This window comes from Bacillus rossius, chromosome 1, assembly GCF_032445375.1.
Source record: "Bacillus rossius redtenbacheri isolate Brsri chromosome 1, Brsri_v3, whole genome shotgun sequence".
Lineage (NCBI taxonomy): Eukaryota > Metazoa > Arthropoda > Insecta > Phasmatodea > Bacillidae > Bacillus > Bacillus rossius.
This window is the reverse complement of record NC_086330.1, coordinates 352980114-352993649: the sequence shown is the minus strand read 5'-3', so window position 1 is coordinate 352993649 and position 13536 is coordinate 352980114. Positions and strand designations below refer to the sequence as shown.

The 13536-nt window shown below is 38.3% G+C and overlaps 1 protein-coding gene across 5 annotated transcripts in view; it reads left to right on the top strand.

Annotated features, from left to right (window-relative positions):
• Positions 1-13536, top strand: part of LOC134528233 (transcription factor 12) — a 500640-nt gene that overhangs the window by 124322 nt on the left and 362782 nt on the right. For all 5 annotated transcript variants that reach the window (XR_010074370.1, XM_063361655.1, XM_063361658.1 and 2 more), the window contains exon 4: positions 8888-8913. Coding sequence is in view for 4 of the 5 variants with exons in the window: in XM_063361655.1 (XP_063217725.1) it covers positions 8888-8913 (26 nt within the window). In the remaining variant the exon portion in view is untranslated. The remainder of the gene's footprint in view (positions 1-8887; positions 8914-13536) is intronic.

Genomic DNA, 13536 nt, shown 5'->3' with positions numbered 1-13536 from the left:
ACATACACTAATACGTTGTATATACTTGACTGTATCATGTGCGTGGTGAACTCTTTTTTGGATGGGTAAAATCTTATGAGTTCGCATCACCGACACGCTGTAGTAGCAGTAAGTGAAGTTAATTTGACCACGTGAATACATGACCTAGGTCTGACATCACTGGTAAGTGAATTTTTACGTAATTTTTACATACCACTGACATATGTTGTGACTAAAAAAATTATGTAAGGATAAATGATATCATGCTGACATCTGACATCGTACTGATCTAATACCAAATCATTTTCTTACGTACATTTGACGTAGAAATGATGTCATGTTACACTTTTAAAAACAAAGTTTTAAGTTTTCACGTCTGTTGACAGTCCCCGTGACTTTTTTTTTTTTTTTTTTTTTTTTTTTTTTTTTTTTTTTTTTTTTTACGTGCGTAAACTTGTGAACTCTTGGGTTTTCTCCCCACGGGTGGATTTTCCTTGAATGGTTGTGCCAGTTTGCCCTTTTAAGCCTTCCGAACACGGAGAACAAGTTTCAGCCCGCCTGGGTCATTATGCATGTGACCCCTCAGTATTTTAGTGTTTGTCGTGTGTAAACTCCCTCGTGCGAAGTATATTAATGTTGTGTTTTGGGTTCGTTCTCACAGGACGCGACCGGTTCTCACGCCGCTCGGGGTGTTAAGTTATCGCGCGGTGCGCTCGTCTTGTTTACCTCCGGAGTTGCAGGAGTAACCAACGACCCTTTTCTCGTTTCCCGTGGGCGGTCGGCGCGCGCTTAGGCGCCATCGCCGCTCGATGAATAGAGATGAGTTGCGGGAACCGTCGTCGGTTCGCGGAATGTCGCGGGTTCGAGCCCCTCTCGGCTCTTTCAGGACGCTAATAAATGGCTGGGTAGCGCGCCCGGAGCTTTCTCCTCTCGCAGCGCCGATATCTGGGTGGGCGGGGGGCAAGAGTGGTCCAAGGGACGTCGACGCTAACCCGCTGTTTCAAACTTTGCAATCGCGCAGCTCGCAAAAAAAACTACGGGTAGTTTACACAACACACATGTCGCAACACATCGCCAACCCTAAAATTTTAAACAGCTAAACTGGGTTTATTTTTCTTTTCCCCCGAGAACGTATGAAATCCATACTAATATTATAAATGCGAAAGTGTGTTTGTTGGTTTGTTGATTTTTTTCCCTTCTTTCACGCATCAACGGAGCAACGTTTCGACATAATTTTTTGCATAGAGATAGTTTATTGGGCCGGAGAGTGACATGGTTTACTTTTTAATCCCGGAAAAATGCACGGTTCCTGTGGGATATATCTGGAGCGTCGTATCCACGGTAACGGGCTTTTGCATTGTTGGTACCTTCTGCGTCTTCATGCCAACGGCCATTACGTCGGTTGCTTGCAGTAAGGGTTTGATTTGTCGATTAGCTCATATTTATACTCAAGAGATTGGTGCTCTGTGAAAAAAAAACTCCATTTATTTATTTATTTATTAATTTATTTATTTATTTAGAACCCCTGGAGCGAAGTTGTTTGTTTGTTATACAAATTGATTAAATTTTGCACACTTGGCCTTCCAAACAAGAGGAAGGTCACTTTCTACATGAAATTTCGAGAAAACCTTCTCTTAAAGCAGAATTTTGATACTACAATATTAAGATTCACTATTGCGTTGTTGATGCTCGCTTTGTCTCCTGGCAACGCCTATTGAATTTTTTTTTCATTCGAGGCGTAGCAATGGCGTGCCCATGATGAGGGGCATGTGTAAAGAGCTATGTGTTTTCTGCCTGTATATTGCTGTATAAAGCACGGGTACTATAGCTAGTTGTTGATAATTTTATTTAAAGGCTTCATTTGCTTTAACTGTGCGATAGTTTAGTACCTAAGTGGAAAAAAAACGATGGCGTGTGATAAAAAAGAACAATCATAGCAACATTACGTCTGCACCTTTTAAAACTTTCGAAACACATCATTTCAAATAAAGAAGGCAGAATAGCTAACCGAAACGCATGAAATAAATGTTGGACGATGCTTGCGTCTTGTTTCTTGCGTAGTTTATAAGCCCGGTATGAGAGAGACTAGTTTGTAAAAAAAGTAGTTCGCAATGTACTATAATAAAGCGTAGGCTTATGAAAAACAAAAAAAAAAATGCATGTTTCCCACAGACACGAAACACTGAGGTAAATTTTTAAAAAGTGTCTTTAAAACCTAGAAAACACAGGGAAATATACATAATTTTAGTTATCAAACTGGATAATTTTTTTTAAATTCAAGTGCGTTCCTTTAATGTCTAAAACCCAATATGTATTTTAATCGCGAACCCATGTGAAGTAGAAAAAGATATCTGTATTTATAATTAACTAAATTTAAGAAAAAAAACTAATGATACAATTATGTATTAAATTATTTAATTGAAGCGCAATCAAATATCGATTGTTATTAAAATTCGGGCAATTAATAATGTGATGTTTCAAAGTTTGATAAAAAATTGTGTTTTTTTTTTTTTTGGTACACACTGGTAATGTTTGTTGCATAGCATTGATGTGGGTAAATAGTAACACAGCAAAATGTATATTGTGCCAAACATATTTTATGGCAAATTTGACATTTTATGTATGGTTTAAATGTGTTACAAGTACATATTTGTAGTTTTATATAATACTAGATAATGCCCGGCATGCGTTGCAATGCCTCAATCAATTTTTTAATTTATTAATAATGTAATTTTTTAAACGTATACTAAGCATCTCTCTTTATCTCTCTAATTCTCTATATCTCTCTATCTTTCTATTTATATCTCTATCTCTCTATATATCTTTCTACATATATATCTCTATATATCTTTCTAGCGGACCCGACAGACATTGTCCTGCCCAAATGTACTTTTTGTGAGATATGGATATGGCGGTAAGTATTTCTACGCTGGACATTTTGTATCTTCTCATTATACATACGCCTCCTCTTGGGCACGCCACTGCCGTTACCAAAAACCTTTCCCATGGTTACGCAGAAGGCAACAACAATGCAAAAGCCCGTTGCCATGGAGGCTAATTATCAACAATGCTTAGTTTTTTTTGCTTTTAAAGCGTGTTTTTTTAGTTTTTTCTTAACTCAGAATCGAGATAAAATATCCAATTGTGAATCTAAACCATCCTCGAATCCCCGTGAACTCACACACAAAATTTCATCAAAATCGGTCCAGCCGTCTAGGAGGAGTTCAGTGACATACACACGCACACAAGAAATATATATATATAAAGATATATGTGTGTGTGTTACGAGTATCTAGCAAAGTTGATTAATGAGACGGGGGGAAAAACTTTGGTTGGCCAGGGAAAAAATGGGAAAACAAAGCGTAAGAGTGGGAACCATGAAATGGTAAATACATATATGATGAATCCAGTCTCTCTCTCGCACAGTTTTATACGTAATGGTTATATTCGTGGGAAATTGATCACGGTCTTTAAGTGTGTACGATTTTTTGATATACTTTGCCATTAAGGTTTCCGTACAAACATGTGTGCGTTTCTGCATCAAGTGCGATCGTACCACCGTTAATATGACACGTTTTACAAGACCTCGAACCAGTGGTAATCATTTAGCTTGCGATACTGCGAAGGCGGTTTATATCAGTGTTGCACAGAAATTGCTGTCCACCACAAGCCAAAGTCTTGCCGGAGGTACAATATACATAGAAACGTTAGGATCTCAACTCGGTTGTCCTGATGCTCGTAAGAGAAAGATAATGGATCGGTGCATCGGTATTATCTCATTTCCCGTAAAGGGTTTTTAACCCCGCCATCTTGAATATATTAATTTAAATCTTGAGTTATTTATCTCAATGTTTATCTAATCCTCACAAACTATAATTAAGATTTTTTTTTTCAATATATGTACTGTCTTTTGATATTGCACCATTGTATGTACAATATGCCGCCGCCCCCCCCCCCCCTCCAAAAATGCCCTCCGTTTTGTTTTGTTTTGAACTGGAGCGATTATACGCGCCCTGAGAGTTGTACTAGTTTACCAACATTGACGTGCGCAAATGTCCAAAGCTAGATTACATGCCTGGTAGAGCTTTAAAACCCTATAGCGCGAGTTGTACTGCAAGGTTCACCAGAGGTTATTTCCCTTTGATCTATCCTCTAAAGAGAAATAAATTAATTTCACAATAATGTATACTGATCAGTATCGCTACGAAACATATGTGCGTGGGTCCCCGTCTAACGCAAGGCTATAAAAACAGCAAAAGTATGGTTTTAGGTCGCGTAGTTTTGCACATAGGATGGAGTAGGATGGACTGTTTCTCGTTTTAACTAACACTTAATTTTAATATTTACTGTACAAATATTTCTTTGTTAATGAACTAGATTTTCCGAGATGCTGAGATTGGGAAAAGAAGTATAAAAAAATTAATTACTGTCTAACCTCGTAATTTCACACAGGGAACGCAGTGTTAAATTGAGACTATATATGTGTTTTTTTTTTAATTCGAGAATTACATATTCTAGGGGTCATGCCTTACAGAAGTCCCGATCTCAACAGTAAACAGTGAATTTTTTGCGACCTAAAAAAAACATTCGACACGAAGATGACGGATATTTCCCAATCGGTTGGTTACATGTGCTGTGCCCATGATCCAACGCCGACCCCTCGCCGCTAGTGCATGGAGCCTCGGAAGTCACTGCTAACACCCGGTGCATCTTGAATTCCTACCCATCTATACGTGTTTCGTGCCGACACCGCTTCATCTATCTATACTAATATTATAAAGAGAGAACGCGAGTGGGTTTATTTGTAAGAAGTTAAGGGAGTTAGTAGCCAGAATTAATTTTACTTCTATTATTTCGTTTTTTTTAGCATGATTCAAATTAAATTTACAAATTGACCATATTAAATTTTTTATGTAAGTTATTTTCCAGCAAACAAGTTTTTGTATAATGGCGTGAACTCAAAGTAAATTTTATGTCAACCGTAGCCTGTTCTGTGAAAGTATGAAATTGTGTGATATAGTTTTGAATTAACCGTTCGTATAAAGAATTCGTCTTCAGACTCTTTATTTTTTGTATATAATTCATTAAATCAACCAAAAGAAAATTGGTCTTACCAAATACCCCGTATGTCAGTTTTCTGTGGTTTGGGAGGGGGATGTATTGGTTTGATTAATTATATACTAAAAATGAAGAGTTTGCAGATGAATGCTACATACGAAAGGTAAATCCAAAACTGTACACCACAAGATTTCATGCTTCAAATACATGTGCCAGGACTGACATAAAAATTTGCCTTTAAGTTCATTAAATAAAGACCTTTATATTAGAATAGAAAACATCTTTTATGAACAATTAAATACAGATACATTATGAATTTATTTTAAATCACATGAAAAAAGTTAAATATTAGAAGAAAATAATTTAGGATACTACCCGCCTTAAGCCACCTTTCGCTGTTGCTACTGGAAGCTAATGTAAGTATTTCTTCATTCGATTAACCAGCAAAGTTTCAGTTTGTGCTTAGAATTATTCTTACCGTACTCTGCAAGTGGCCTATGGTATCGAACCGGAGATCGCGAAGTTGAGATATTCGAGAATGATCACAATTATGAGGATACGCGACATAGACGCAAGAGTCGGCTTCGGCTGAACTGCAGTAAATCCAGAGACGACTTGTAGCGCCTAGGTTCGAAGGCCTTCCATTGTCAGCGTGGTGTTTCAAGAACACCATTAACCAGGGGCGTAGCCAGGGGGGGGGGTTTAGGGGTTCGAACCCCCCCCCTTAGCACCAAATCTTTAATTAATTTCTTACTCATCACTCAAACAAATTTCATATTAAAATTAATAAAATTTTTACCATTACAATATTTAAATTTAAGCACCGAAAACTGCTAAAATAGCACTATTTTACACCTTAAAAACCAAATTTTTCCGGGGGAGGACCCCCGGACCCCCCGCTTTAATACGGGGGGAGGGGGGCCATGCTTCTTAACACCCCCCATACGCAAATCCTGGCTACGCCACTGCCATTAACCTGAATTTACAACATCAGTTTTCTCGGAGCGCACCCGTTTAGCTTTAACGTATGCGTGATCACTGACTACTCTTCGCCGCTGCAGCCCAGCTGATCTGAACAAATGGGAATCGGCGCGTGGTGATCATCCCTGTCGACAGAATAGAAAGCACGAAACCTAGCCTCTTTAACACATGCGCCAACTGACGACTTTACTACTAGGGCCATGTATTTTTTTCGCTAAAATATTTCCAGACCAGTTTATTTAAAACTTTGTAGCGCTGTGTTCCGAAGATGGTTGCTTTTGTACCAGGGATATGTCTACTGTCGGCACACCAATCATAGTCACCCAAGCGCAGAATGGCCCGGCCAAATAGGGCAATGATTTCTCTTACAGACGGTCGCCAGTTACAAGGGCTAGTGTAGTCATACCTTTTGCAGTCTAATGAGCTATCAGATTTTTCTCTCTCGCGGAAACGAATTCCCCTGCGTATTACGGTAAGTAGTTTTATGTTGTAAATCCTTCTTGGTGGAAAAGGAAATCAATTATTAGCAAGAATGTATTAGTCTTCTGATTAGCTATAGTGCATGCATTTCCATTGGGCCTCGTGACATTCGTCGTTCGAGATTAATGGATCCTTAACTTAGAAACCTCGTCACCTTTGTTTGATTTAGTTCACGCCCTTTTATGAGGGTAAGTTACAGTCTTCCTCTTTCGCGCATACAGATTTATATATGCAATTGAGGCGCAGAAGGAAACGTTTATATTCAAATGATGTAGCAGTACATTAAAATATGTTAAGCTTTATTGATAAATTTACTCGAGTGTTATAATTGTCCCGACTGATTGTACGTCGCGGTTTGTTACGCGATTAACAGCGGAAAATAGAAATGGTGAATTTTCAGAATATGTTTCCGGGTAGTAGAACATGCGTTACCAAACTACATTTCATATTAGACTTGCCAAGAAAGTCATCTTGCACCCGCGTATAAGTGAAAACACTCTAAAACTAGGATCAAGAGTTTAATTGATGCTAAATTCATCGTGAAATCTTCTACCGCGATTCATTCAAGGAATCGTGACTTCGTGACCGAGAAATTCGCTTCCAGAGAGAGTTGTCGACTAGTTACGAGCGCGTTCCATTCCTTCGGAGACTTGGTCGGTTTTCGTCCTGTGCTCACGCCTGGCTGGTTATTGTTGGTTGCGAGCGTGTCCATGCTGTGATTTATCTGGGACTGCCTCTTTCTTTTTCTCTCTCTCTTTTTTCTCTTTCTCGCTCTCTCTCTCGGTCTTTCTCGCACTCGACCGTACATATCTACTGAGGATACGTGGGCCTCATGGCTGATCAGGTACACTCCGCGCAGCGAGAAACTCGCCTCGCGCTCTGCTGTGTACCAACGTTGTAGGTACGTGGCGAGAATTCACGTGCAACCTTTTCTCAAGGCCCAGACTGTATGCGAATTGGTTTATAATAAAAAAAATGTAATGAGTTTTCTTGCCAAGCATTGGATCTGACTTTGTTCTGAGAGAGCATGTTTTTATAAACTGGTTCGAAACCAGCATTTAGTGTGCGTTGTAAATTACATTATGTACGTAGTAGATATCATGCTGAACAGAAAGTATGCCTGTAATCGAAAATCGATGTAAATATTAAAAAGGACAGCAATATATTTCATTTAATGAATTAAAGAATTTGCATATATATAATATATACATGCATACATACAACATACATCACAGGGTGAGTGAATTCGACCGACAAACTTGGACTCATAATTAGCTACAGTTGCTGCAGCAATAAATATAGTATTAGCATACTCTCGAAAAAAATATAACTTTTGTAAACATTTTATCTGAGAAACTAATTGCTTTGTGTATGTATAATATAATATAAATTGCACTGTTGGCATATGTCCTATCTTGTTAACTCAGTGGTTAGAGCTTCGGGCTCAAAATCAAGGGTTCCTGTTTTTATTCCCCGGTCGGGCGGAGATTTGTCACGTAATATCAACTTTCCTTCCCGGGTCCTAGACTGGGTGTTGTGTTGCCCCTTCTCCTTCACACCGCGGAGGGCGATAGTGAGCCATTGCAGGATCATGGCGCCTAGTTCGGCCTCCGTTACGTCACGACCATCTCATCATTTATATCCGGCTGGTACCTAGTATTTTTTTCCTCCATTGGAGACACATGATTACTGCAGATAGGTAAAAAATTTTAAGAAAAAAAAAAAGGGGGTGAGGAAACAAGAAATAGTCAAGGTCTTAAAAACCTGGCAAACGCAGGGAAGTTACAAAACAGTATCAGTAATTTTTCACATTTTGTATAATCTAAAAGTCTTAACCTATTTCATTATAATCATGATTTCGTGTACCGTTAATAATCCCGTTTCTTATTATTTCTAACATTAACCAAACGTAAAGATTTGAAACGACTGTGGATTAGGTTTAAGCACAGTAAAATATGTACTCTCACAATCAATTATGTACCATCGCAAAGTCTGATAAAAATACGTGTTTGTGTATTAGTTTTCTTTTATCAGACTGGCAGTGTTGAAATTGTTATCAGTGCAACATTTATATTGTGCTTGTGCAGGAAAACCTTTTATAGTTAATTCTGCATGTTATGTATTGATACTGAAACGTTTATATTGTTAGCTTCCCATGTAGATACACGAGACCTGGGGGGGGGGGGGGGAATATTAAGTGGGGCAGGAAAAAAAACAAACAAATAAATTGACTGAAGTAACAGTTTGGGAACCCTGCAACTTTATTTGGCAATGATTTTTGGGAGTGAATTAAGCTGCTGTGGCGAGCTCCGTGTGTCATGTATCTTCATTTCAGCTCGTTATCATGCGCGGCAAAGTGACTCATCCCTGGCCTTTTGTCTTGTTGCAGGTCCGACGGTGAAGCGGAAGAAAGAGGTGAGTGGCGTGAGTCAGCAGGGAGGTGGAAACTTCAAAACCATGGTTTTTTTAATTGGCCGCATGTGTAGTATTTAATTTTATGGCTCGTCAAACTCCAGGAGCTTAGAGTCATGTTTGAAACATACAAATCTGAAATAGAAAAGCGGCTGTCTTGTTGATAAAAATTAACTCATGTGTACAAGCGGTATGTATTTTGTTTCTTCTAGAGACGAATCCAATCATAATAATATGCCTGAACCTTATAATAGCATGTGACATTTTCTCGCGCTTTCTTTAAGTATTAACAAAATTAATATATTACATATTTCATTAAAAATATTTATATATGTATACCTTTTTTTCCCCGCTTGGAAACATTTTTCCGAATCACCATCCTCATTCCCTGCTTTTGGAAAGAAAAGAAAAATTGCAAAGTAAAATTTACATATGTACTGATAATTCTGGTTTATGCGGAAAAAAATTAAAACACTACCCGAATCAATGAAAATAAATAAAATGTAATTGTATATCTGTGATTTTTTAACTATTGTATATTTTTCCTCTTAATTAGAATCCTAAACTAAAAACAACGTTTTAAAAGTTCAGTCTGTCTACGAAATGTTTTAACTCAAACTCTGATAATGCTTTTGACTTATAAATTCACACAAGTTTAGGATATTAACCCCAGAATTATGTTAGTCTTTATTTTATTGCAGTATCTCAAACCGTTCCGAGTATATTATAGTAGTTACATACCAACAATTGATTTGCTGTTACTAAGTAAAGTTTCTTGTAATATTTTGGAAAATTCGGTTTTTCAGTAACTCATTGTGCTCACGAATGGTACCAGGATGCATGAGTTCGCTGGGGTGGGGGAGGGGGGGAGACAAAACTCTCTGGGGCTCGGCCACGTTGGATAAGATTCCAAACTATTTTTAATGCATATGTTTACCTCAATAGGACAGAAAATTACAAGTACATCGCTAATATATTCCATTGGAAGTCTTGCAATTTATGTGATACTCGCATATCACATTTACAGTTATAGCCACGGTAAAGTTTACAGTCTTTAATTTTTTTAGTTGAGAAGGGTTTAAAAAGTTGTATATTATTTTTTTGTAGTGTCGGGTTGGTGGGGGGGGGGGGGGGGGGGTGGGGGGGACAAATCTTGCCACTGGGCACTTTGTTATTGTTTTTTTTGAGGACCATGCTGGGATGATAGTAACAACACGCTAGAGCTAAAAAAAAAAATGTGTGTACAAATCGATTTAAACCCCCTTTCCCCCCAATCCTTCTTTCGTAATTATTCTATCTCGTTGCCGTTTTTCCTCCTTTGGTTGTTACGATTTCCTTTTTTTTTTTTTAAATCACAGTTGATTGCAGGCTATGTTGCTTATGATTAGCTACTACAACTACACTTTACTCCCTTACATTAACCCTCTGGCTTTTCGAACTAAATAATTAAGTACATTTCATGAACTTCGGCGTGGACAGCGGTGTTATCGCTACTTCCTTGCAAGTGTGTCATGCATATCGTTTTATGTGCCGGCTATGCGAAGTATTTACTTTTAGGATACCACTCAGAAATCTATGTAATAAAAAAAGCCAAACTTCTGGGAATCTGAGTTCTTCGGGGATTTGATGATATACTAAAACTGAAATAGATAATTGCCTTTAAAGTCTCTAAAAGATTTAAACAAGTAGTTATTGAATTGATACAACTATTTATTTACAATTAAACTTGTTATATTAAAAATCCAAATTTAATTATTGAAAAAAATTATAGAAACAAAATAATTTAGGAAACTATCACCTTAAAGAATACTCTTACCAATGAAAGATCTGGAAAAACCAGTTTGTGGGTTTGTGGGTTGCGCTAGCCGCACCTTTTTTTTTGTAATGTTGCGCTGGCTGGAGTAATCTGTAAAAATCAGTTTAAAATGTTCTGTAAAAAAACATGACATAAAACCTAAAGCTGCAATATCTTTTGGTTTTAAAACTCATTCCAAATATCGAACTCATAGGTGAAACTAAAAGTTTGTGGGCAAAGAAAAGGATTGGGGTACTCAAACTAATTTTCCACAAATTATTTCCTAGAAAACGTATAATTTAACGCAATGTCAATATTATTTCTGGATTTGCCATTGATAGTAGTTAGAGGCTAATTAGTTACTACTTAAGTGTTTATGATTTCTTTGCTTGCACTGATAGGTAACTCCCATTTTAACGTATGCTGTTTCTTGACATGTTGGCATTCTGTGGTAGCGTACATACGTTCTGGTTTATTTATGGCAAGGTATCAGTCATTAAGGAAAACCTGGAATTGTCATAGAATTTTGAATTACTGAAAAGAAAAATCATATATTAGTCAAGGAAATGTATGTAAGGTCAAGGAATTTAACATAAATGTATACACAAAGAATTGTGTTCTATCGCTGATCTTATGTGCTATGTATATAGTGTCTTGAGTTCAGTGATACACTTGTCTTATGCAGTGCTGGTATTTCAGCTGTTTATGAGCAGTTACATTTTTTTTTGAGATAGAGATTGAAATCCGACTGTAATGTTGCCTCGGAGTGCGATATGAGACACACTATTTTTTGCACATTTTCTTGGCTTTTTGTTTCTGGATCAACAGTTTTGTCACAAATTTGAAGAATCCGCAAGTACGTCGTGACGATGACATGTTTTAGGAAGTTTTGCAATATATATATATATATATATATATATATATATATATATATATTGGCTGTCTTATTTGTTAAGGAAATAAAAAACCTAGAGAAGTCAGGGAAATTGTATTTGTGGGTTTTGCTGAACACTCGCTTTTTAATTACAATCCTGTAGTTGTATCGGCGGACGATTTGGCTAAGGGATCGTCCATTAATCACGTGAGGCTCTAAAGGGGGGAGGGGGGAGGGAAAAATCACGAAATATCACTAGGTGGGAGGGGGGGTGTAGAGAGATATCACGTGTATTTATTTTTTCGTGCAATTTCTACTAAACCGAAAAGCGACGCGTGACTTTGACTCGCCGTAGCCAGGCAACAATATCCCCGCCCGCCGCAACATGAACCACGCGGCTCGGCTTGCCAGTCGCCAGTAAGACTGTGATTTTGGCGCCGAATACATGCGTAAATCACATATAAGCCTTTCCTTTATAATTTTTATGCCAGTGAGAATAAACCTGCAACCTTAATGTGTGTGTGGACATTTTTTATCACTGTGCTTAATTTTCCAGAATTAAATTAGATTATACCTATATTTAAAGATAATATTCTTAAATTTTTAAAAAATATTTTGTACCAAAAAATACACGTGATTTATTGGGGGGGGGGGGGGGGGGGGTTAGTCTGAAACCTCACCACAAATCACTAGGGGGGAGGGGAGGTTAAAAATTTGCTAAAAAAACATCACGTGATTAATGGACGACCCCTAATATTCGCCAAATATGCAGGAGGTTGTTCAAATGACGCGCGTCTGTGTGTGTAATATATTATATTAACTTCGATAGTGCCTTGTGCGTCACGGGTGGCTCCAGGGCAGGGCAAGCCGGGCAACCGGCTCTGCACTTTTGTTCTGTTAAAAATATGAAGATTAATGGGAAAAGGTAAATTAAAAATTTATTAGCATGTAAATTAAAATACTTTTCAATTTAAATTCACGATTTCATATTAGAAAAAAACTTTCAAAATTTTATTGCCACTAATAATTACGCGATTTTATCGGAATTTGATTGTAAGAATTTATGACTCACCTGAGGATAATTTATCAGGAAGGAATAAATTTCTTTACGTAAATTATCAAAACCATCGTCGAAACGTAAGTACCAAGTTGGCTCAACATTTTGTTTGAAATAATAATATATAATTTTTTTTAAATTATCCAGGGGAGGGCTTCCATAAAAGTAAATAGCCGAGAGCCCCGCAAAGTTGGACGTAACCGTGTCGAATCTTGCGTCTCCGATAGTACTCGGCGCGCGCGACCGTTGTTGGAGGTGCCTCGCCAAGGAATATTAGTCGTTGTTTATGGTGACGCGGTGAAGGCGTCACACGTCTGTCCCCGGAAATTCCTCCCTAACTTGTTCCTGGGATGTGCTCATCCTCCTCCCTCCCTCCCTCCCTCCCTCCCTCCCTCCCTCCTCCATCAAAATTCCTGTCCTTCTTCTTCTTTACCTCTCTCTCTCTCTCTCTCTCCGTCTAACCCCTTTTCGCGTCCCGGAACTTCTCTTTTCCCATCCAATCAAGGCGATGCACTCATAACTCTTGAGAAGGCGCTATCCCGTCCTCCCCTTAGCCTCATGCCTTTTCGTTGCTGCAGGTATAAATTGCGCCTGCGGGCATAAATAAAATTTGCTTCCCTCCTCGGGGGCCTCCTCGCTTGTAGTTTTCAGCAACAATAAGCAAAGGCGGTGCGTTTCACGCTTTCACCTTCTCCCCTCCCCAACATCCTTCCATCTTTTCCCCCCTCTCCCTTTGGAAAATATACACACTTCCTCGCCGGCGGGCCTTAGCGGCCTTTTCACCAACCCGGAGGTGTGTGTGCTGCCGCTGAACTGCTCGGGAAAATTAATTAGCCGCGAAGGAAACTAGAAAAACCCGTTTCTTCCGTCAGAGTTATAGGACTATAAAGTTTTCTTTTT